Source organism: Cupressus sempervirens, chromosome 7 (assembly GCF_028749045.1).
Source record: "Cupressus sempervirens isolate cs-2001-9-10 chromosome 7, ASM2874904v1, whole genome shotgun sequence".
Classification (NCBI taxonomy): Eukaryota; Viridiplantae; Streptophyta; class Pinopsida; order Cupressales; family Cupressaceae; genus Cupressus; species Cupressus sempervirens.
In genome coordinates, this window is record NC_143124.1 from 206,345,526 (window position 1) to 206,372,135 (window position 26,610).

Below are 26,610 nucleotides of genomic sequence, written 5' to 3' on the forward strand. Positions count from 1 at the left end.
AAGTAAATGGCCACAAATCCAAGAAATATATTTATTTTGGAAGATTGAGAATTCAAATGCTATCTTAATCATTCCTGTCAGTATCTAAATTAAGAAGAAAGAATCTGAATTTGGAAGAAAGAAGATCTTTTTAAAATTTAAAAAAGAAACATTAACTGAATCTTTTGGATGGAGTGCAAGAGACAATATAAGAGGTTTGCTTAAAAAAATTAATATCATAATTCCGAAAATCCCTTGAAATCTTGAGACATCCAACATGAAACAAAATCTAGAAATCAAAATCCTTCAAAACCTTCTAGACTTGTTCCAAAATGATGAAAATCATGGCAGTAAAGGCCCTTGCCATTTTTTCTTCATGTTAAAAGTTTTACATCATCTATCGAGCATCCATGATCATTAAGATCTTACAATCCACCATATTGGAAAAGATTTACAATCATCATGGCAAAATTTATACAAACAAATTCAAAAAAATGTTTCAAACTTTTTTCATTAACAAAAGTTTCATACTATATAGTTCCAAGGGATATCAAAATACAAGGAGAGTGCAAATGCTGGAGAGAATTGACACAAAGCCATAAAAGTTAATTAGCGAGCATGCTTAGCATTTAGTAATAAGAATGGGAGAATAAATGGAGCATGTTTAGCTATTACCTGGAAAGAACAACTATATTGTTGGCTTGAAGATAGAATGACTAGATGTTAGCTTCCTCTGTTGCTACTCCCACTTTCTATCTACATCAAAATATAATCATACTCAAGCTGAAAAGAAAGACCAAAAAGCCCTAATGATAGATGAACAAAATAAAATCCTTCTCAAGCTCAAACAAAAGATCAAAAAGGCTAATGATAGACCATCAATGAAAGACCAAAATTCTTGAATGACAAACCAAATGAGAGACCAAAAACTACTTGTGCAGAGCAATTAGATGTAGGAAAAATCAGAGGCGGGCAAAAGATCATTGAAAGCGAAATGTGCTACCAAGATTAATAACCAAGAATCGAGCGGGAAACAATATAGGTCATTCGTACCTCAAAAAAAATTGATTTTAGTTGTTGTGTAATGCTCATTTTGGGCAAAATAGAATTAAAATGAGAATTACACCAATTTCATTTATTTAGATGGAAGACGGAATCTAAGTTTTATGGGTTAAATGGGCATACAAGATTCTCATTTTTTTAATTCCAATTCCGATTGTGCACACTGAATTAGAACTTTTTGAGAATTCCAAATGCTAATTTCATTTTAATTCCTGCAACGAAATGGGCCCTGGTCCGTTTGGTTGCAGGCATAGGAATGGAAAATACGAATGCAATATTGGAATAGGAATGACTATTCCAATAACAGTTTTTTTTGGAATGGGTATAAGCTCATTTAAGAAGCAAAATGAGAATATATTCCTATTCCCTATTCCAATTGTTGAACTAAATAGAAAATAAAAAAATATTCCAAGTTTTCTATAGCAACCAAACGGGCCTTAGGGTAAATTCTTTCCGGTTTCCATTCCTACCTGTAATTGTCACCTTGATTACTATTTAATCGCTGGCTTTCTCTGCCCTTGAACCCAGCTCAGCATGTTTCCTTGGCCTGCTTGAACCAAGCCCTAACACATTTTCTTTCAGTGCATCTTTGTCTCTGTGTCTACCCCAGTCGGATTCCATGGCATCTACTTCCTCCCCCGCTAGTCAATCGAAGAATGAGACTACAAATGCTTTTGAGGAAATTGCCCCAGCACTTGCAACATCCTCGTCGTCAACATTGATGAAGAAGCTACCCTGCTCTGTATTTATCAATCATCGCGGACCGGATGTGAAAGAGACGGTGGCCAAATCTATCTATCATGCTCTCCATGTGAGGGGCATCGGAGTCTTTCTTGATTCAGAAGAACCCATGTTGGGAGACAACATCCCTGCATCGTTACAAAAGGAAATGAGCAGTGCTTCCCTTCACATAGCAATCTTCTCTCCCGGCTACGCAGACTCGGTCTGGTGCCTTGCGGAGCTATCCTTCATGTTCCAAACTGGCAAATTCCTGTTTTCTACCATGTTCAGCCCACCGATGGGTAGCTCAAGGAAAAGGAGCGTATGCAGGAGCCTTTGCTAGGCAGGAAGAAAAGGGTAGATACACTGAACAGAAGATCCAGGAGTGGAAGACTGCGCTGCACAACATTTCACTACACATGGGTGAAATCTTCATCGACAGCAACAAGCAAGCAACACCTACTTTCCTTGGTCCTTAATTTATTTTTAAAATTCTCCATTGTTACGCTGAAGGCTTATTAGATGAAAAGGATGAGTTGCTTTAAGGATCTGTTGATTTTGAATGAAAATTGGAAATTGGGGGAAAAAAAGTTAGACTAGCAAAAACAAAACAGAGAGGGAGACAGAGAAAGACAAGTGATTTAGAGTGGATCACTTTTTCAGGCTACATCTACTTTTTCAGTGGGATTCTCAGTTTTTATTAGTTTCTGTATTTTACATACAATCGGTCCTCTGTATTAACAGCAGCAATATGCAAGACATAAAAGCCCCAATATATAACTCCTCCCACTATCGAATAATAGCTAAAGAAGTCCAACCATCCGCAGTTTTCAAGAACCAGCAGTTACAAAGTGAAGAAGCCATATATTTGTGACAACGGTTACCAGAGTGCTTGGGCTGCACAACCCAACAGAATCAACAACCTAACGGAATCAAGGACGAGAACATTGCACCATCTACAACCATCCATTACTTCCCATCAGTCTTCTATAAGTAATAATGATATCCTGGTGTGCAATGGATATGCAGAATCATAATGAATGGTAAATAAGGAAACGTCTTTTATTTTTAATGAGTTATGGGTTGGACTAATAATAAGGACAATCGAAAATCTTGTAGCAAATAATGTCAGTCAAAAAAATAGATTGTATAAGAACAGAATATAAAAGTTGCTTTCACTTGCAATATTTAACCCATTTAAACCTTTGTAGAAATATTATTCTGATAAAATAAGACATAAAGTTTCGTTGCCACTATGCACTTAACAGATCAAAGGAACTTGGAAATTTCTGTATACTCTGTTTCTTTCGTTACCATTAGGCACTGAACAGAACAAAGGAACTTGAGATTTTTTAATTTTTGGAATGCTCTTTGTTTCTTTGAAGAGTGAGAACCATTGTAGGTAGATTATGCTTCAGAAACATATGCAGTTAGCAAGATTGTTATAGAGTTCTATTGATTAAACATGGCATAGTAGAGTTTGATTTTCAGATTTGAAGTATTACTTTTTAAGTTTGATTTTTTCGAGATGACTCTAAATGCAACCCTATAAGTATTCATTTGTGCCTGAATTTTGTTTCTACCATATTGCATCTAACTATTAGAATGTACTCATCAGTGCTTCATTAATTCCAAGATTTTTCAAATTTTCTTATTAAAACTAATATCACGCACATCTTGCAAATGGTATTTGTTTTGGAGTTTTCAAAAGCATCATAACTTTTTCCGTTTTAGAAACAACATGTTTTCGGGCATCCTGTCAAACTATTAACGTGCATACTTTACGATTCCACATTTGATTATTAAAATCATTACGTTCCATTCTTTCAAATTTCCTTTGAGTCAATCTGTTAAACAATTTGAATGCCTTGTCTTTTATATCCACAGTCTGCATACATTTCTTCCACCAGATCCGTTTTCATGCGTCTAAAGCATTCTCAACAAAACCCTTCTGTGCGAATTTGCAATCATGAGATCCCATGAAATGAAATTTCGTGGTAAAAGGTTAATATACTTTTTTCGATGTTTCCATATTTCGCATACATTCATTAACCTGAAAGTTCTTATATTCATTTTACCAAAATTATCTTCTACAAATCTTCTTTATCTGCTACAATTAGCAAGCAACCTGTCGGTTATCAAAATCGATGGTTAGAAACCTACGAGCCTTGCCTGCTCGATGCTCGGTATCTAACTGATTTTGGCCAATGTAACAGGATTAAAACCTCTGCGCTTTAGGCTCCGCTGAACCAAGGCCTGTTTACCCAAATCCCAAAACTTGGATGCAAAATGTATTATAGCGGATTGCAAAACAAATTCCTTCAACTGGCAAGCGTTAAGGAAAACTTATAGATATAACTTCAAACATGGATTGTTTATTAGGATTGTATTATGCTGAAAAAAAAATGTTAAAGTGATTGCTTAATAAAAAGTTTTTAAAGAAAGAAGATGAAAAATTGCCAGCACTCGATTTATGCAATTTTGAACAAATTTATGACCAGTGTCAAAAATTTCAATTGGGTAATAGAGTCAAATATATATATTTTTTACATACAACTTTATGATATTGATAATGTAAACTTTGCTTAAAAACTTACTAATTATGATGCCACAAATTGCTATATTTTAACGCATTTCAGACCTGTCTATTATGCTTTAACCTTTAATGGACACAATAAATACAAATAACAGGAAAGAAGTCAAATTCTGTGCAATTTGTATTTGTCAAATCTGAATAACAATAAACAATTTAGTGTACCTATCAAATTAGTAAATTATAAGCAAACAAACGATCAACACCATAAAGGATGAATTATATGTATTCCAACTCTAAAAACAATTAAAATCCTTACTGATTTTATTGCTGGACAAAATGTACTAAAGACACTCAACTTCCTGATGCTCTATTCAGCACAATTCGATCCATACAATGCCTGAATTGGTGCTCAAATAATTACAATCTTCTTGCTTAGTTCACAGATCCAACTTCTCCTTTAAAGAATAAATTTCAAATATGTATACTCAGCAATGAAAAAAGTCGCTTTCTCAAAAGGATAATAACTTCAGTGATATGTCTCTCAAATAGTGACAAGATTTTTCTTATTTTATATATCTCTCTCCCTACTTGACTTATACTTTACATATATATAGAATATGAGGAGTTATGATTCGAAGAGTTGTATCCTTCTGAAAAGTCGTAATTAAATGGCACAACTCTTCTTAACTAATATCTTCTTTAAAATATTCGAAACATGAACTTCCTCTAATAACCGGCTGCTATTTGGGATAGGCAAATCAGGCAAGAGTATTTCGAAGATGTTAACAAAACTCCAGAATTTGCTTGGGATCCTTAAAATTGATCGCAAGTCTCTGCCCCCGCGTGTAATATTGCATTCTTCTTTTGAATGTCATTTTCTCTGCTCGACTTAGACTCGTGGTTTATAATCCGCGTGGAATCCTCCTCCGATTTCATAACCTGTGCCTACAAAATGAAGACAGGAAGAAAATAAATGCTCATGCTAGTTCAAAATGTAATACATATGTTCTACTTATTTATGCAAATGCTTGGGGCAAAAGATTCTCAGCCCGTGAATAACGGCTTTCGCAACTGGAACTTTTTTATCATGCTTGAAACTGGAGCATGTATCTACAACTGACGCCAAGAGATTCCCATGCCCTACTCCCTAAAAAATATTTGTGCCTTTACCCATTGGGCCCAAAAAAAAAACCGCAGTTCCCAGAGACATTGATCCCCTGCCACTAATTTAAACATTCATTCTGTATTTGATTGATTCTTTAACACAGAGAGGGAAGACTTTGGCAACTTTGGCATTAGTATGACGACTGCATAATGTTTTATGCATGGCAAAGGTAATATTCTTTGCAATCTTTCTTGTGCCGCTGACTGTACTAAAGATGACCTGACTGTGTTGCACCATACATCCTGGGCCTACAACTACTGATAGATTCTGATTGCAACCGTCCCACCTTCATCGTGGAGGATAAACTTTCCAAGATTGGACACACTAATTGAAACATTATCCTCCACCATGTAAATGCAATACAGTCTTATAATCGGCAATAAATATCATCTTATGTTCCAGTGTGAACCTTTAGACACGCCTCAGAATAGGGTCTTGACACTGTTCGCTGATCATTACAACATCTCTTGATACTACACAATACTAACCTTTTGCTTTTTGAATCAATTGACAATCTGTGCATAAAATCTATTACCAATAGAATCCAATACTTCCCAAGATAAATTTGTTATCGAGATTTTGACTTCATGCACTATTTTGGCTATGACTGCAACTATGCAATATTTGTTGTATTCATGTATTCATCAATTCATCTGTTGTATATTACACTTTCACTTGTTATCCAATAAGGCCCCTTTCATATGTATTTCTGGATACAAATTCTCATTTATCGGCCTCATAGAGAATCACTGGTGTACCTGTATAGTTTGATGAACATTCTGATTATAGTATTGCTTAATCCACAGCCAGATGTGGTTATATGTATTTTCTGACTCCAAAGATTAGAAGTCTTGCCTTCATTACTTATAGTACATCATTAGCAATACAAAGAAGTGTACAGGCTACATCAGACCTGATCCTCTATCTATCCTTCAGTTGTTGACAAATGGTGATGATAATTTCTTGTGATAACTGTAGGATCCATATCTTCACTATTAAAGGCATGCTGAGCACCATGACATCTTCTAGAAAACAGTGTAGAAGCCTGGGTCCCTGATGGCAGCCCATTCAATACCTTTTATCAAGCTCTAATCGTTGGTGTATATAGCCTCATTTATCATTTCCTCCGTTCTATAAAACACTCTCTTCAAGACTATTATTGCTTAAATTGAATTTTTTTTTTTTTGGTTCCATCACAACCATCGACTATATTGTGCAAAATTCTATTGCAGTCTTTGATTATTAATTTCCTATCTAAAAAATAAATTCACAGCCAATATAAAAAAAATAACACAACTGCAACTTCACATCATCCTTGGAAAAATCAGTTCTACAGGTGAGAAAATTATATTAACTTAAGCAAATCCCACTGATATTCCTTTGTTGCTATCCCCAATGCAATCACTGCACCCTTGCTAATACTGCAAGACTATTTGCTATGACTGCAAATTTATTTGCTAAATCTCCAAATGCTTCTACAACTTGTTCACTCCAAATGTCCCCTGGCCCCCTTTTATACTACTGTTGGAAAACCAACGGGCGAGATTGATTCTCAATCGACTGTCGAGATTAAAACAACTTAACAACTCTAATAAGTCGGTTTCTAGTTGCTTTAAAAGTGGCCAATTAAATAACAAATATTTGTCCCAACTCTAACTATCTAGTTTGTAAAACAATTATTTGCTAAATAATAGCTTATAGATGAATAGCGCTACCAAAACTAACATGTATTTGATTGAGACATTTGAAAAAATCATGTTCTGCAAATCTTGCATTCAAAGCATTGCATGCATTCCATGCAGTATTTTGTTAAATACAACTAATGGAATTTGCCTTCACCCCTGTTAGTTGCATTTGCTTAAAAAGTATATAAAACGCTTGTAACAAAATCATTCTCTGCAACATTTATAATCGTTGCATTTAATGAGATTATGAGGCTCTATTGTGTGCAGGCAGGTATGATATGAGAAAAGTACCCATCTTTCAAACAACCATTTTGGCATATCCCATGATTATTGCAAGCCATAACAACCGCGTCTCATTGTTTATAATCTAAGTTATCATAGTCGCTCAAGGCTAGTGGAATTCGCTAGTGGATTCGTTGCAGAGTAATAGCTGATGTGAATTCTCTTCTTGAAATTCGAATTTGGACTACGACATTCAGTCTTAGGTCGCGAAAACAGACCCTCGTCGACAATGCATCAAAGTTTGTCAACATTCGCTGACGACAGACAAGCTGGAGCGACTTCAGGCGAATGTGGTATGAATTTTTCTATTCAAGCCCACGATATTCCCTGCTTTGTTTTCGTCAGCATTTTCCTCCTCATGGTCGAGTGATTGGTTTTGAAGGCAAAACAACTCATGAGAATGGTTTTGAAGGCGAAATTACAGCTTGTGAAGGCTTTCACTTTCTATTTCTGAATACCCCTGCATCTTACAAAGGGGTAAATGATTGTGGCTTTCGGCTTCTGAAATCCAAATATTTTGGTCTTCTTATAGTAAGATAATCTTAATTCTGAGTATAGTTAAATTTGAACTTTGAATTCTAAGACTCATAAAAGTGTGGATTATATATGTGTCTCTATGTAAAGATCATCTTCTCAGCGAACAGTTGGTGGCAGTTCATTCATTGTATATTGTAAACTGCAGCGTTCAATATAAATGTTAAAAAAATAACAAGACTGTCAGCATCTATCCATATATAGACAAAGACTCGACCAATTAGATGCCTCCTACGCAAAGCCTCCATTTAGATGCCATCACCATGGACCACTGTTATAAATATTTTATTTGTATGTTGCATGCCTTGCATATTAAAAAATCTAATCTAGCAATTGAATCTGTAATTATTTTTAGTTTTCATTCTTTTTAAAAATCTTTATATTGTGTTTGTTTGTAGATTCAAAGAATGGTTGCAAGTGTTTCTAGTAATAGAAACTCCTACTACAAAACAGACAAATGCTTTCTAATATGGAAAACACGTGGAAATAGTTTAAATAATGCTAGGTGGACAAGGTTATATGTGGATTGCAATCTTTGTAAAGAGAAAATTAATATTTCTTATAGTAGAGTGAAAGCCCATTTGTGCTTTATTCTAGAAAAAAAACATTAAATTTTGTAGGGAAGCCCAGAGTTGATAGTGTGCCACCTAAAATTTTTCTTCCAAACTACATTGAGAACAAATATATTCAAGAATAAAAACAAGAAGGTGAAGTAGTTGGGAGGGGAACTTCTCATCTATTCCAAAATGTTAGCAAACAAAAACAAAAACATTGTTAGTGACTTTTGATTCCACTCCCAAAGAACCACCTGTAGAAGGCCATACATTCTTGTGCGCTCCTCAAAAAATGATTGCAAAAATGAGAGTAAAGGGGACCTTGGAAAAATCATTTCAGAATGAAGATAGGGACATTGTCGAGAAATCCATAGCGAGATGCATCTAAGCAAATAGATCGATATGTAATGCCATTTGCTCACCATATTGGTAGAAAGTGATGAGATTAATTAATGAGGCTCCAAAGGGGTTCAAGGGCCCGAGTTGTGAGAAGCTGCACACAACTTTATTGGATAGAGAAGTGTTCAACGTGTAGAGGTTGGCATGCAAAGCCCATCAAGGGTTCATGGATCAAAACAAGTGTAACCACAATATTCAATAGGTGGAAAGATGTCAGAAATCATCCTTTTATCATGTTATTACAATGTCCACAAGAGCTGCAATTTTTTTGTTCAACCCGTGGATTATGAAGGGGAGGTGAAGGATGATCCTTTCATTGTAAACAAATACATCCAAGTCACTAATAAAGTTGGCCCTCAAAATGTTTTTCAACTCTTATACACCTTGTATTATGCACTCACTCAACTTAATGCAATAAAAAATTGGCACTAAGATTAAGTGGATTAAAAAATGTACAAAGATGTAAAAACCATCCAAATTTTAGTTACAAATCATCATATGACACAAGCTTTATTTAGATAGCTCTACAAATTGGAGCTCTTGAAGGTAAGTTAAAATGTTCAAATTTAAATATGTTTTAGAAATGTAGTCACATTAGTTTAGTAAGCTATGGTAAATTATATTTAAATTTTAATCTTGATTCTAATTTATTATTTATTTATTATTATTTTGATTTAAAATAGGTTGTTGAGACTCACTTTGCCTCGAACACTATTTATTTGCACATCTTGTCAAGGTTAAGAGGAATTGTCTAGAATAGTTATAAGTGCTAAGTTTAGCATATAGAGAATATATAATAGTGCTAGGGAAGCTTCCATTAAGGCATTGATACTAGATGACTCTTGGTGGGATCAGGATGAGTACCTTTTGAAGTTCATTGAGCCTATATCAAGCATGATTTGATACACATACATGAATCCTCCTTGCTTCAATGAGGTATATGATGGCATTGACTCCATGAGGACCTTAAAAATATCAGAAATGAGAGAGAGAAAGATCTTGATGAAAAGTTCTTCAAGGAACTACGAGTAATCATGGTAGAGAGGTGGCACAAAATGTCCACCATGCTGCATTGAGCATTGGGTTTTATAGTAAATTGATCCTTTGGGGGAGTACCACTAGTGTTGACCCATAAAAAGATCTTGAAATTTATCAAAGGTACAAGACAACCCTTAAAAGACTCTTTCCCGACCACCTATGACTTGCGGTGAGGTCTAAATTAATGATTTTTGCAAGCTCTAATGCTTGTGGTCCTTACGTTCTTGAAGACAAGAGCCATGTTGATGCTCATAAACATTGGAAATCTAATAAGGAAAGTGAAATATTGAAAGGGGGCGTGGCAAGGGGGGTGAATCATAATCTTTAAAAATTTAACCACTTCAAACATTAACCATTGAAACCATGTTCAACATATAGTTCATTAACCTTAACCTTGATATAAATTCACAATATCATGAAATATCTTATCTAAGATCTACCAACATGAATAAATATTTAAACATGCAAATAACACATGACACAATATTTGGTTACGTAGAAACCTTCCAATGAGAAGGTAAAATTGTGGTGGGGTTGACATCCACAAAAACTCCACTATGATAGTGAATGAATTGCCTATTAGGGGTACAATTTTGATTACTTCTGGCGATCTACCTTGTGAGGGGTCTCCTTTGTTAAAAGATACTAGAATTGTTAAGTGCACCTTGATTAAAGGATTTAAACATCACAACTAAGTGAGCACTCTCTTAGGATATTTACATAGGCCTATTAGGACCACACTATTAAGAGATTTACACTAATACATTAGTTAGAATGTAGCAGTACCTTGATGCTTCAATTTATACTGATATGTTGATGACAAGTCTTCTCTTTCCAATCTATAATCACCTCTCTGTGACTGATCTTCAATATCTCCTCACTGCACTACTCGGTCGCCTTAGTCCTTTTACTTTTGATTCACCTTCTACTTCACACACACATTCCTCTAGCATAACCATACAAAATCTAACCTAAAACCCTTCGTTTATAGTCATCTAAGAAACTTCTAGATCTTGATCAACAATTTGGATTCATCCCTTTTTTTCACTTATACATTCCTATTTTTTGATTGGTCTTCCTCCTTGCATAGAGATTAGTGATCCACAATCATAGGCATAATCACTCCCTTGATTCTCTCCTACATCTTTAAAACATGTTTCAAGCTCAACAAAAATGGTTTAAATAAAAGTTTGTGCCATATAAAAATCATATATCAAAACTTTGTAACTTGGCATATAATTCTTCCTATGTTCAACTAAGATTAGTTATTCATGTTATCCCTCAACATCAAATATTCTCAGATTTAAACTATATTATTGACTTGTTTGGCACATGTTGCATCCAAAATTACTTGGCAACTAGCTTGTCTTTCTTCACTAAATTGCTCATCTGGAATGATAACTCAACATTATCTTAACTATTCAGAGGCTATTGTGTGCTCGATAGTGACTACTTCCCAACACCACATGCATATATACACTTCTTTATAATAGTTTGGCATATATGGTGACTCAGTCATGGTGTTGACTGACCAACTCTATCTAGTAAATGACTAAGTATTTTGCACTAATAGACAATACTAAGATTTCTTTTAGGGTCAGCAAGCTCCCCCTTACGCATTAGTGGCAAAAACACTTATAATGATCATTAATGGATGCACAAAAAAATTTCAAAACTCCCCCTTAGGGTATACCCCATACCTAAACTTGACTCAGTAACTATATAGATATGCTCTATCCCCTCAGTTTATACAATATGTTTGCATTTCACCCTTGTTTTTGTCACAATTGCCTTCTTACTTTGAGCTAGGGAGTGGGGGTTAAACCAAATGAGTCCAAAAATTGTTTATGTACTTTCAAAACAATATCCAATGTATTTTCCTAGTTAGTCTTGAGTGACTCAAGAACTTGACTCTCAATCTCCAATTTTTCTTCTGAGTCAATCATATTGTCTGCAATATATTCTTATCTTTTGATGATTCTTATTTCTTGCACTTGGTTACTCTTCATTGTAGCTTATGCCATAAAAAAATATTTAGCACATGTTTTATCCTGTGTTACTAGGATTCTTGGGTGGGGAATTATAATTTTACATGTATATGTCAAGTAGTGTGCCTCCATTCTACGTAGACAAGGAGAGTGTTGACAATGACTATGGCTTATAGTTGTACATGTTGATTGTGCATGCTCAAATGTTCTAGTCAAGCATCCTTTCCATGTGTCCTCTCATATTCTTGCACACTTACAAGGAAATATTAGTTTTGTGAAATGATTGTGAACACACGAGTGCAAGTGAAAATCAATAGAAAATACTTGTGAGAGTATTGTGGTAAATAATAAATATATTAATCCCTTCAATTTCCATCTTTTTACCTCTATTTGTTTATCTATATCTATCTTTCCTTATTTCAGTATCCTTCCTCATATCTATCTTCATCTCCATTATGTATTTTAATCTCTCTCTCTCTCTCTCTCTCTCTCTCTCTCTCTCTCTCTCTCTCTCTCTCTCTCTCACACACACACACACACACACACACACACACACACACACACACACACACACAATACCTTTAGTCTTCTATCTTGTTCCTATCTCTAAAACACTTGATCTCTTTATTTTTCTTCTCTTCCCCTCTCCTATTCTTCCAATTTTTATAATTCGTTATCTTGCTCTTTCAAAAGTCTTAATTAAATTGTGTTTTTGGTACCTAAATTAGATGCATCTTTCATTTGATGCAATAACTTCTGATTGAAACTCCTTATTTCATAATGTCATCATCTTATAAATGCTCTATTAGTCCATCTCATGTATTAAACAAATGTATGCTTATTGATTGCACTTGGTTACTCTGTATTGTGGCTTATGTTATAAAAAAAATTTATTTAGTGCGTGTTTTATCCTAGTGTTCATAGGATTCCTAGGCACAGCATTACAATTTTACATGTATGTCAAGAATTGTGCCTCCAATCTATGTAGACAAGGAGGGCATTGGAAATGGCTATGGCTTATAGCTGCACATGTTGATTGTACATGCTCAAATGTTCCAATCAAGCATCCTTGCTATGTCTCCTCTCATATGCTTGCACACCTACAAGGAGATCTTAGTTTCATAAAATAATTCTACTAATCATGATAATGATGGTGAACATGTGAGTGCAAGTGAAAATCAATAGAAAAATACTTGTGAGAGTACTATGTTAAATAATCAATCTATCCATCACTTCAATTTCCATCTTTTCACCTCTCTCTCTCTCTCTCTCTCTCTCTCTCTCTCTCTCTCTCTCTAAAACACTTGATCTTTTTTTTGTTCTTCTCTCTCCCTCTCCTATTCTTCCTATTTGTATAATGGGTTATCTTGCTCATTCAAATTTTTTATTTAAATTGTGTTTTTTATCCCTATAATTAGATGCATGGTTGATTTGATGCTATAACTTCTCATTGAAAATTTTATTTCATAATATCATCTTTTGCTAAATACTCTATTAATCCATCTTATGTATTAAACAAACGTATGAAAAATGGAATCAACTTTTCCTAATCAACCATTCACACCTCTTCGATGTACCCATTGCACACCAAAATAAAAATACTAGTTTAATTTTGACATGATCAATATTACTTATATAATTATAAAAGATGGTGAATTTTATTAGGTCTATACTATATATTAGTTTATTGTACTTTACCAAATAAAAATAAATTTATATAGTAAAATAATTTATTTAAAAAACATATTTATATTCTATATATTTTAAGAAATTATTGTAATTGGTATACATATTCATAAAAATTATAAACTTTTGAAAAAAATAGAAAGTTTTAAATTATTATTTTAATTGTACTCATTTGTAATTGATATTTATATCATATTTATAATATATATTCATAAACAGTTTGATGAAAAAAATTAATTATTTCTTAATCTATTTGTTTAAAAAATAAAATAAAAAATATTCATGTAGATACAATGAGGACAGGAAACAACAGAAGTTGAATATTATGAATAGTGTGCTACAAGAAATTGAAGTACCATCAAATATACTGAAATATCGTGTGGGTGTTTAAGATGATGTGGAGAATTTTGAAAAAATTGTATGAGTCAGAACATGTGGAGCATCTCAAAGTGGAATTGTTGAAATTTAGGGTGTGGGTTATGTTGGGAAAACCATTTTTGCAAAATAATTATATATTAGAAATGTTAGATACTGACAACAAATGAAGAAAAGTGAAAAAAAATAATCTTTCTCTATTTTAGAAAAAAGAACAATTTTTATCTTCAAAAGGAAACTTTAAGTTTTTGAAGGAATTAATTGAGAATTATTCTATGTTGAGAATTTTTTCTCTTATCTTCAAGAGGTTATATCTTTCTTCTCTATGAAGGTAGATTACAATAGTTTTCAAGAGTATTATTACAACAACAACTATGAAGTTGGAGATGTAATGAGTTTCTTCTTAGTAATAAGATTATCAATACTTGCCCTGTGGATGTTTCCTTGACATATTGTGAAGGTTTTACCACATGTATCTGTGTATTCTAACCTGTGTTTTTATTGTTCCTTATTTCTCTAATTATTTCTTTGCATCTAATTTGTGTTGTAAGTTTATTGTTTCTAGTTAATGCTTCTGCTTTCATAACAAGTGGTATCAGAGCAATTTATTTTGTCAGTAGCTATGTTAGAATTTGGTGTTTTGAGTTTTTTGCAGCATTAAATGGAAAAAGTTTCAAATCTAAGATTCGAGGTGGAGAAATTTAATGGCAAAAATAACTTTGAGATATGGAAGCTCAAGACATGTGATTTGTTAGTGCAACAAGGATTGCATAAGGCATTAGCTCAAAAGTCAAAGAAATTGATAAATATGATAGACGATGGTTGGGAAGATTTGGATATGAGAGCTCTAAGCACAATACGGTTGTATTTGGCGGATGAGGTTCGCTTTAATATTGTTGAAGAAGATACAAATGAAGGTTTATGGGGTAGAATGGAGAGACTTTATATGACAAAATCCTTGACAAACTTAATCTACTTGAAGAGGAAATTGTATAGCCTATGAATGAAGGAAGGTATAAAAATTGATGATCATTTAAATGTTTTGAATACTCTAATTTTTCAATTGGGTAGTATGGATGTAAAAATTGAAGATGAAGATAAAGCACTTACATTGTTATGTTCTTTGCTTGAATCTTGGAATCACTTAGTTACTTCTAATGGTTTTAGTAAAATTGACTCCCTTGAATTTGATCTTGTTGTGGGAGCTTTGTTGTTTGAAGAGGTATGAAGGAATTCTAAAATAGCAACCTCCAAAACATAAGCAATGGTGGATAGATGTTGTTCCACACAAAAAGGGGAAGGTTCAAGAGATAAATCCAGATCCAAGTCAAGAGGTGAAAAGAGTAAGGGAAAATGTTGGTATTGCAATAAAGAAGAGCATCTCAAGAAAGATTGTTGGAAAAGAAAAGAAGAGAATGATGAATCCAAAAAGGAAGCGAGTCTAGCTGAGGCAACTTTAGGAATGATTGGTGAAGTGTAATCTATTTGTAATATCTTACCAAGTCAGGACTAATGGATTTTAGATTCGAGTGCTTTTGGTCACATGTATCCACATAAGACTTAGTTTTCTTCTTACCAACCTATTGATGAAGGTTCTATTTTTATGGGAAATAATTCTTCTTGTAATATTGTTGGGATTAGGGATATTATAATCAAGATGTTTGATGGTTTTGTAAAGACACTAGTAGGGGTAGGACATGTACTTGAATTGAAAAATAATTTAATGTCCTTGGGTGTTTTGGATTCTAGTGGCTATGCATTCTCTTGTCAAGGTCATGAAGCTACAAAAGTTGAGAACCTTTATAGGCTAGAAGGAAGTACAGATGTAAGTCATGCTTCATTGGTATCTAAGGAAAATGATGAATCTACTCATTTTTGTCATCAACAATTGGGTCATATGAGAAATAATTTTATTGGTGATGAAGCTACAAAAGTCGAGAACCTTTATAGGCTAGAAGGAAGTACATATGTAAGTCATGCAACATTGGTATCTAAGGAAAATGACGAATCTACTCATTTTTGTCATCAACAATTGGGTCATATGAGAAAGAAATGAGTAAAGGTATTGGTAAATCAATAGGTGCTTCCAAACTTGAAATCTTTGAATTTGAATTTTTACAAGCATTGTGTCTTTGGAAAGCAATGTAGATAGAAGTTTAAATATGGTAGTCATACGAGCAAAGGTATTCTAGACTATATCCATTTAGATGTTTGGGATCCATCGCCTGTAATTTCTTTTGGAGGAGCATCATATTTTGTGACATTTATAGATGACCACTCAAAAAAAGTATGTCTTTTTTATTAAAAGTAAAGCTAATGTGTTTGGCGTATTCAAACAATTTAGAATATTTGTTGAAAAGAGTATAGATAGATCAACCGAATATTTTAGAAAAAGCAGGTGAGTTCACATGTTTAGAGTTTAAGAATTATTGCAAAGAATCTGGAATCGTAAGATATAAAACCATAGTTTACACTCCTTAGAAAAATGGTATTGTAGAATGCATGAATAGGACTTTTCTAGAGAGAGCAAGAATTATGCTTAGTAATGCCAAATTGTAGAAAAAGTTGTGGGCAGAAGCAATTAGTGCAACATGCTATTTGGTAAATTAGTCACCCTCAATTGTAATAGATTGCAAGATTCTTGAAGAGTTATGGATAGGTCATTCATGCCAATTTTTTAAATCTGAAAATATTTGGTTGTGATGCGTAGGCTCTCATTTCTAAAAATTAGTGTTCTAAGTTATATCCCAAAGCCAAGAAATACACCTTTGTTGGCTATGGTGATAGAGTTAAGGGATATAGATTGTGGGATTGTATTACCCACAAAATCATCATTAATAGAGATGTCATATTTGATGAATCCTCTCTAACAATATCAGATTTTGTAGGATATATTTTAGAGTAGGAAAAGATAATTTAGATTAGGAACAAGTACCACAATATCAATAAGTTCAATTTGAAACTTATCCTTCTACAAAAGAAAATGAGCAAGAAGATCTCTCAGAAGAAGAAGGTGGAGATTTAGAAAATACATAGGAAACTATAGAAATACCACAACAATCTCTTAGGAGATCTACATGAGTCAAGAATTCTCTTAAAAGGTATGATGATTTTGTTTCATAATTTTCTTTGATTTCTAACGATGGGGAACCAACTTGTTATGGGGAAGTAATGTGTGATGCTAAATGGAAAATAAAAATGAAAGAAGAAATGAATGCCTTAGAGAAGAATAAGACATGGGCCTTAGTAGAACTTCCAAAGGATAGAAAGGTTGTTGGCCACAAGTGGGTCTACAAAGTGAAAATGGGCGTTGATGATAGAATTGAAAGGTACAAGGCATGGCTGGTAGCAAAAGGATATTCCCAAAAAGAAGGTATTCCTTTTTATGAGTTTTTTTAACCAGTTGCTAAGCTTATTTCTATTCGGATTGTATTAGGATTAGTTACATTACTTAATCTTGAGTTAGAGAAACTAGATGTTAAAATGACATTGCTACACATTTCTACATGGAGAATTGGACAAGGACATATATATATATATATATATATATATATATATGGAACAACTAGAAGGGTTTGTTCAAGATTGAATAGGAAATTTGTTTGCAAACTCAAAAAATCATTGTATGGGTTGAAGCAATTGCCCAGGCAATGGTGCAAGAAATTTGATTCCTTCACGGTGAGCCAAAACTTTGTAACAAGTGAGTATGACCATTATTTTTACTTTAAAACTTTAGAAAATGGCTTATTCATTATCTTGGTATCATATGTTGATGATTTGCTTGTAGCAAGTAAGAGCATTTCTGAAATTAATAAGTGGAAGGCTTAGTTGGCTAGTACATTTAATATGAAGTATCTAAGAGTGCAAAAAAATTTTTTTGGGTATAGAGATACATAGAGACATAGAACATGATAAGCTTTGGTTATCACAAAATAAATATGGTAGAGAAAATTTGCATCAGATTCAGTATGCAAAATGATAAACCTATTAATATCCCTTTGGTTTCCCATTTTAAGCTTTCTTAAAGTTTATGTGCTAGTACCAAGGAAAAAAAGGATTATATGTCTTGTCTACCATATGCAAATGCACTAGGAAGTTTAATGTATGCGATGGTATGTACAAGATTAGATATTTCACATGCAGTGGGTGTTGTTAGTAGATACATGACAAATCTAGGTGAAGAGCATTGGGTAGAAGTGAAATGGGTGCTTCAATATCTTAGAGGCACAGGTAATTATTGTATTACCTATAACTACTATAGCATTTAGTGTGTAGTTATGTTGATTATGGTTTTCTAGGTGATTTGGACAAAAGGAGATCTACATTAGGTTATGTCTTTACTATTGTAGGTGGAGTAATTAGTTGGATGTCAAAACTCCAAGCGATAGTTTCTCAATCTACAACTGAGGCATAATATATGGTTGTCTCACACACATGTAAAGAGACAATTTGGTTAAAGGGTTTTTTGGGTGAGTTTGGAAAAGTGCACAATAATGTGATTATATTCTATGATAGTCAAAGTGCTATCCATTTGGGTAAAAATCCATCTTATCATAGTAAAACTAAGTATATTGAGATTAAGAACCATTTTCTATGATAGGTTATTGAAGAAGGTGGAGTATCTCTTGAAAACGTCCATAGATTTTTTATTACATTTTGTTTATGTAAAAGTCTATACACCTAAAAATTGTGCACATATGTTTACTAAACCAATGCTGGTAGAGAAGCTAAAGTGGAGTGTGGCTTCTCTTGGGTTGCAAAATGGGTGATACATGGTCTTGGGCAAGTATTAGGTAAATTCTTGTCAAGGTAGAGATTGTTAGATAATGACAATAAATGAAGAAAAGTAGAAAAAAAAAAATCTTCAGAAGGAAACTTTAATTTTTTTTAGGAATAAATTGAGTTTTATTCTATATTGAGAAGTTTTTCTCTTATCTTCAAGAGGTTATATCTTTCTCCTATGTGATGGAATATTACAATTTTTTTCAAGAGTATTATTACAATACCATAGATTTCTTTTGAGTATTAGTGAAGCTGCAACAAAAAATAAATTGAATGAAAGTTAACAAAGACTATTGGAAGAACTTGAAACTCTCAATATGCCACATTTTGACAACATAGAAGGAAAGAAGATTCTCTCAAGCCCTTTGAAATCTGTTTGTGTGCTTATTGTCTTGGATGACATAGATTGTGCATCTCAATTAGGTGCTTTTCTGTCCATGGAAGATAGTCTTGTGTGGGTTAAGTTTCGTTGTTGAGTATTGGTAAAATATTAGTGGTAATAGTTGTATATTTTTGGTGAGTTGTATTAGGATATTAATTTCATATTTAATAGGTTTTAAAATAGTATAATCATAGTTGTGATTTAGTGTATATGATGGCTTGTATTTCTTAGACTTTAAAAGTAGGAATATCATGTCATCTTATTAGTTCACCAATACAATATAACTTACTTCAATGTTCTCATGCTATTACTTAAGTATATTTATTTCTCTTAAATTTAAATATTTAGAATATTCCCATACACATTTTTAATCAAAGAAAAAATCCTAGTTTAGTGAAGCTGCAACCCAAATAATGTAGAAAGTTAGAAATAAGTAGCCACCCTTTATTAGAAAAATGCTATGCAGGTTTTTCCCTCCTTTTCTATTAACTTGTCAAAATATTTTTTAGCCACCCTTTATTAAAAAAATGCTATGCAAGTTTTCCCCTCCTTTTCTATTACCTTGCCAAATGTTTTTAACTAATTTTATATAGTGCACTTACATTGTCTATTTTAAAGCAGAAAACACTCTTATGGAGGCATGGGGTTAGTGCATCGTATCAGTCTCACATGACTTTAAAGTTATTCTGGATGATGATTACTCATAATTGAATAAAATGGATATCATAAAATTTTTTAAATGACAAATCATATGATCTTACATAAGCATATAAATAGAATATGCCTTATTATTGTCCTTTTGAAAGGTTTTGAATACCTTGACAGAAATACATATCGATGTGAACTTTATCATCAGTGGCTACTCAATATATATTATCAGGTACCGGAACTAAATGATATATGAAATTATTGTTATCTCCAATTACAATTGTCTCTGCGAGAGAAACTGTAACAAATAAAATGAATGCTAAAATTAGTACCATTTTAATTAAAGTCGTAAAGTTGACTGTAGAATTCATGTATCTTAGTGAGCACAATATTAAATTTTCTAAGAATAGTACAATATCCTCGTAGCGAGTAGTTCAGGAACACGCAGACAGGAATAAGTGATGATTGACAGCAATAAGGCACTGTAGATGACAGTTCAATTGTTATTTTGCTGTATGATAATAATTTCTATCCCCGTCGTGTCTGCTGAGAATAGGCAGCAGTTGCAGAACATTATACAATGCATTGTACAGTGCAAATGTTGTCAAGTCTGTCTAAAGATACCTATAGTTGTGATTGAAAACATGAGCTGTCCTGGTGTGACATAAATAGAATTTGATATTGCTTATTAAATTGAGAAAGGATAAACATGTTTAAAAATGTACATTCAATCGTCGTTTTGTAATTGATATTTATATCACATTTATAATACATTCAAAAACTGTTTGATACAAAAATTAATTATTGCTTAATAATGTTTCACTAAAAGTTTCAAAAGTTATTCCATATGGATGCAGAGAGGATGGCGAACCCAAGGAATTGAATATTATTGTTATGAACATTGTGAATCGTGTACTGGAAATAGTGGGAGTAGCAGTACAAATGCCAAAATATGTTGTGGGTCTTCAAGATGCTTGGCGAATTTTGAAATATTTGTACAAGAATCTGAAAATATGGAGCATAAGGTTCAAATTGTTGGAATTTGGGGCATGGGTGGTGTTGGAAAAACCACTCTTGCAAAACAATTATATGATAAAAAGCGATCAGATGCAAAATATTCTAGTATCATTTTTGATATAAAAGAAGCTGCAAAAGAAAAAAAAGTTGTATGAAATACAACGAAGATTATAGAAGGAGCTTGGTATTCCTAATATACCATATTTTTCTAATATAGAAGAAGGCAAAAAGTTGCTCTTAAACCATTTGAAATCTGTTCGTGTGCTTATTGTCTTAGATGACGTGGATTGTCCAACTCAATTAGATGCTTTGCTGCCTATGAAATATAATCTGGCACAGGGGAGTTTGATTCTTGTTACAACACGGGATAGAGAAGTCCTGCAATGCTGGAGCATCACTTCCATTTACAAACTGGAACCCATGAATTCTTTATATGCTGAACAACTTTTTTGTTGGCATGCATTTAAGAACCCTCTCCAAGGGCAGGATTTGAAGGACTTGTTTCCAAGTTTACACATGCTTGCAATGGGCTACATTTGTCCTTAAAGGTAGTTGGAAGTATGCTTTTCTGCTGCTCTGAAAAAAAGGATTTGTGGGAAAATGTATTGCAGAAGATCTCTAAAATATTGCCTGCTGATATCAAAGATTGTTTGAGAGTGAGTTATGATGCATTGGATGCGGAAGAGAGACAAATATTTTTGGATGCAGCTTGCCTTTTTGTCGGAGAGAACAACATGAAAGCTATTGCAGTGTGGGAGGGATCAGACTGGAGTGGTTTGTATGGATTGGAAAGGCTTATTAGTAAGTGTCTTCTTGATCTCAATGACAGAAATTGTATAAGAATGCATGACCACCTCAGAGATTTAGGTAGAGAAATTGAGACCATTCAATTACCATACCGGCTATGGTCTCCAAATCAGATTGCAGCAGCCATTCAGAAGCAATAACAGGTGAGGTCAATACTTTCTATTAAAACAACATGGCATATAAACTTGTTTTTGTTTATCCACTTATATGTTTAGCGTCTTCCTTTTTAATTCTGTTGATTTTCCTTATCTCTAATCAGGAGAAAATCCCGATTCGAGGAATGATATTGAATACCGCAGATAAGGGTGGGAATAAGTTACCTGATTTGCTCCTAAATAAAAGAAGGCCTTTGCTTGGTTTTGTCTCAAGTGCAAGAAGATCTCTCTCGTTTGCAGCACAAGTTTTTGTGTTTGAAGGGAACCATAAGCACCAATTACCCATTGTCGGGTCTTCAACAGAGCTGGCGTGGCTTAGCTGTACAGGAATTGCTGATAGAAATATGACACTAACAATGGAAAATCTAAGAGTATTAGATTTAAATCATTGCGTGAAGTTAGTACGTTTGTGGAGGGACGGTCCGGGAGTAAGTAACTTTGCTCTGCCTTTTATATTCCAATCTATACTTTCCAAATAAAAATGATTGTTCTAGAATTTTTGCTCTGACCAATTGAAAAGAAAAACAAGAATGCTCTTTGGAAAAGAGTTACTTAGCTATAAACTATATGTCTTATTTACGCTGTTGCTTTAATCACGCTAGCATCTTTGACAAGAAAATCCGTATAATATGAATTTTGAATCGGATTAAAAATTTGGTGCAGGCTCCGGAGCAACTAAGGATGTTGACTATTAATGGATGCCCTAAATTACAAAGAATTCCAAAATCCATAGGGCTTCTCAAGAATTTAAAACAGATTTCCATGAGATACAGCAGAAAGTTGAAGGGTCTTCCAGAGGAATTTGGCTGTCTTCTGTCGTTGGAGCATCTGCAGTTAAACGAGTGTTATAATCTAAAATCACTGCCTAGCAGTTTTGGTGAATTGGTAAAACTTCGTCATCTGGATCTGAGCAGTTTGATAAATTTGATGATGTTGCCTGATTCATTTAAGCAGCTGAAGTGGCTGCAACATCTTAATTTAGCTGTGTGCTCTAGGCTCGGCTTGCAGCCAGACGTCATGGAGAACATACCAAGGTTGGAGTATTTGAATTTGAATGGTTGCTACGAATTGAAAGATCTTCCTACTCACATCATAAATCAGATTGGCTTGACAGAGCTATATGCAGAGGACATCTGTTTAAGGAGACTGCCAATGGACATTGGTAAACTCAGCAACTTGAAAGTGATGAAGGTTGCTTCGCAAGCATTAGCAGAGTCTTTCGGGGGTCTCAAGCATGTAGAGCATCTGGACTTAACAAGTTTAAAAGTGGAGTCATTGCCACAGTCATTTAAGCAGCTGAGTAATCTTCAGACCCTAGCAATAAGAAAATCCCGAATCAGGGAATTGGATTTTGGGAGGGGAGAATATACTTCATTGTGCAACCTCCAGGAGATAAGACTGAGTCGAACAGAACTGTACAAGATTTCAATCTCCGAAGATTGCTGTCCACGCCTTAAAATTGTCGAAGTCCTGTGGTGTGGCTGCTTAAGGGAGGTTGAGATTCTTCCGAAAACAGTGGAGAAAATACAGATGGAGATATGCCCAGAATTGATTGCGTTTCTAATTTCCCCAAATCAAGCTTCTCTGAAAACAATTTATCTGCACAATCTTCAGAAAATTAAGAAGACAGACAATTTACAAGACTGCACATCATTGGAGCAGATGACAATAAAGGACTGTCCACAGCTGAATGCACTTCCAAATCTTGGAAGGTTAGTTTCTCTGAAAGAAATTGCGCTGGAAGGTCTTCACAAAATTGAGAGCATAGATGGTCTCCAACAGTGCACATCATTGGATTATATATCATTAAAGGACTGCAAACAGTTGAGTGAACTTTCATGTTCTGAAAAACTAGCTTCTTTATATAGTGTTTCACTGTATGGTCTTCCCAAAATTGAGAAGATAGAAGGTTTACAGAACTGCACTTCATTGGAGCAGATGACAATAAAGGGCTGTCCACAGCTGAATGTACTTCCAAATCTTGGAAGGTTAGTTTCTCTGAAAATAATTGCGCTGGAAGGTCTTCACAAAATTGAGAGCATAGATGGTCTCCAACAGTGCACATCATTGAATTATATATCATTAAAGGACTGCAAACAGTTGAGTGAACTTTTATGTTCTGAAAAACTAGCTTCTTTATATAGTGTTTCACTGTATGGTCTTCCCAAAATTGAGAAGATAGAAGGTTTACAGAACTGCACATCATTGAGGTGTACAAGTATAGTGGACTGCCCACAGTTGAGCGTGCTTGTATGTTTTGAAAACTCAGATTTTCTCAGTGAATTTAGCGTGAAAAACTGCAAGAAAGTGGTGAAGTTAGAAGGTTTACGGCATTGCTCAGGATTGCCGTGGCTGAAGGTAGAAAATACATGTCTGGGGGTGCAGGCCATAGAGAATTCGGGACAGATGCAATTCCTTGAGCCTTGCATTCCAAAGATAGAGGTAATATCTAACTGTTTTTAGAAGTTAAGAATTCTAAATATTTTCATCACTTACCTATGACGTTGTATTTATCTGCACTTTTCCTTTTTAGGCAGAAACACAAGTTGCCATCAGGAGGAGGAGTGAAAATGCTAATTCGTACAAGAGCAATGCCTGACACGGGATCAGTTATAAACCCTTCAGACTTTCCCAGTCTCTCTGTCCTTCACTCATTTAAGAAGAAGAAAATCCCTCCCGTTGGCTGCTTAACATTAAAAGGGCGAGGAGTGTGCTGCACCAATTGGAATAACGCAATACTATATCTGGTTATCAATTGTGTCTCTCAGAATGCGAGATTGGGTATAATGGAAGAATGGAATTGGTGGTGTCGAGTTGAGATGGAAGATGGTAGATGGATATTGATATGTCTCGTCTCGCTCGTGATGTCCAAAGATGTCTCAATGCTGAACCACTCCACGAGTTCGATTAAAGTGGATGAGGGATTGCTTCTGATGGGGGACCCAAACGATATTAGGGAGGCTTTCTGGCGCACGATAGCACGCCTCGGAAATTGAAATCATTGTCAAATAAATCTACACTCCCAAAGAATCAATATCATTTTAAATGATAAAGCATATAATTAAATTTGCTATGTACATGCATATTTTCCAAAACAAAATAAAATGATGTCATTTAGAAATCGGTTATGATTTGTTTAAATTTTAATAATTTAATATGTTTTTTCACTAATTTTTATTTAATATTTGTATAATTTTAGCATATAATATTAATTTTATCAAAATTAATTTTATATATATATATATATATATATATATATATATATATATATTGATTATTTTATGCTTATTTAATATTTGTACAATTTTAGTATATAGTATTAATCTAATCAAAGCAATTTAGGTATATCATGACCGATTTTAGTTTAGAATATAATATAGTTGGTTTAGTTCACAAATTGATTGTTGTTTTTTGATTTAATAATTAATATAATAATATGTTAATACTAATTTATTTAAAATGTATAAAATATATCTTATTATTATTATTATTTAAAAAACTAATTATTTAACATTAAAAAATTTAACAAAATTATTCTATGAAATTAAATAAAATATTTAAAAGTTTTGATATTTTTGTTAATTGTATAGTAAGAAAACATAGGCATGTTAATATTGACGTTCCTAGTCTATGAGACAAACCTATAGTATAAGTAGTTACACCTAAGATTAATGAAGAATATATCTATTGGAAGATTAAAATGCATTAATTCACTTGTTACCATTTTTTTTATCACTATGCAAAAAATGGGTAGAAATGTTGACCGGTCTTTTCTTTAGGGTGGTGGCCATATTTCACATTCTTCTATTGGTTCATTAAATACCATGCATGCATGAAGGGGATATGTAAAATGTTTGACCATATTTTATCTTTTATATCCCTAGGTTTTCTAACCCTTTGAATCCACATGTGTTATGCTTATGAATATGCTTTATTAAAACCTTTTAAGCTTTTGTGGGTTGTATTTTATGTCACAGAGTTAGAAGTCACCAAAGCCCTCTATCTTTTAGCAGATCAAGGGTCATCGTTACGTCACTTTGTGGAGTTGCAAGGTCATTACTTATAGTGACATAACAACAAGTAGACACCTATCTTGTGGGCCCTATTTTGACTTTTGAGAGATAGTATCATGCATCTTCCGAATCGTCTGATCAAAGATAGATCAATGGTTGTCATTATGTTGCTAACCAAAGAAGCAAGGATGTTATCCATAGCGACAAAGCAATGATGCAACATGTGGATAGGGTATGACTAGCTCATGAGAGAAGTTGCAAAAGGGTGCTATCAGTATAAGGCTTTAGATGTCAAGTTTTTATTCATTGCATATATGAAGCAAAAGGAAGAGATCACTCAACCATAAGTTGTTAGATCATAAGGAGATCTATGGTTGTCACTATATCGTCAATGGAAGTTGCACAATCAATAGTTATAGCGATAAAGCAATAGACGAACAAGTGGACAAGTGGGCTAGCTTGTTTGAAGAGCTTGAAGTAGTAATTTGTAGAACATGGAGGATTGTAGATCTTAGAGTAGATGTGCAACCATCATCTTGTCGCTATAAAAAGATGAAGGTTTTTTTAATCTATAGCAAGATAGTGACAACAAGATGCATGTCTAGGTGGGCTAGATTAAAGCTTAAGCAATGTAGTAAGAAAGGAGTCAAAGCAAACTTGATGATGTGGCAGTACTTGATTGGTTGAGAATTTTGACTATGCCAAACAAAATTCAATTCCTTGTGACTATCAGATCTCACCAGATCAAGGGCTTTCATTAACATCATGTAGAACTGCATGATTTCTACCTATAGCAACATAAC

The 26,610-nt window shown here is 33.8% G+C and overlaps 2 protein-coding genes across 2 annotated transcripts; both read left to right on the forward strand.

Annotated features, from left to right (window-relative positions):
• Nucleotides 1–1,660: 1,660 nt before the first annotated feature.
• Nucleotides 1,661–21,779, forward strand: LOC149546220 (TMV resistance protein N-like). The gene is made up of 3 exons (XM_089793909.1): nt 1,661–2,083; nt 20,673–20,981; nt 21,381–21,779. The coding sequence occupies exons 1-3, from the start codon at nt 1,661–1,663 to the stop codon at nt 21,777–21,779; spliced, it is 1,131 nt and encodes a 376-aa protein (XP_089650035.1).
• On the forward strand, nt 21,644–24,477 carry LOC149546221 (uncharacterized). Its single transcript, XM_089791065.1, has 3 exons — nt 21,644–21,782; nt 21,899–22,222; nt 22,458–24,477. Exons 2-3 carry the CDS (start codon nt 21,920–21,922, stop codon nt 24,255–24,257), a joined length of 2,103 nt encoding a protein of 700 aa, XP_089647191.1. The 5' UTR covers nt 21,644–21,782; nt 21,899–21,919; the 3' UTR covers nt 24,258–24,477.
• Nucleotides 24,478–26,610: the final 2,133 nt, after the last annotated feature.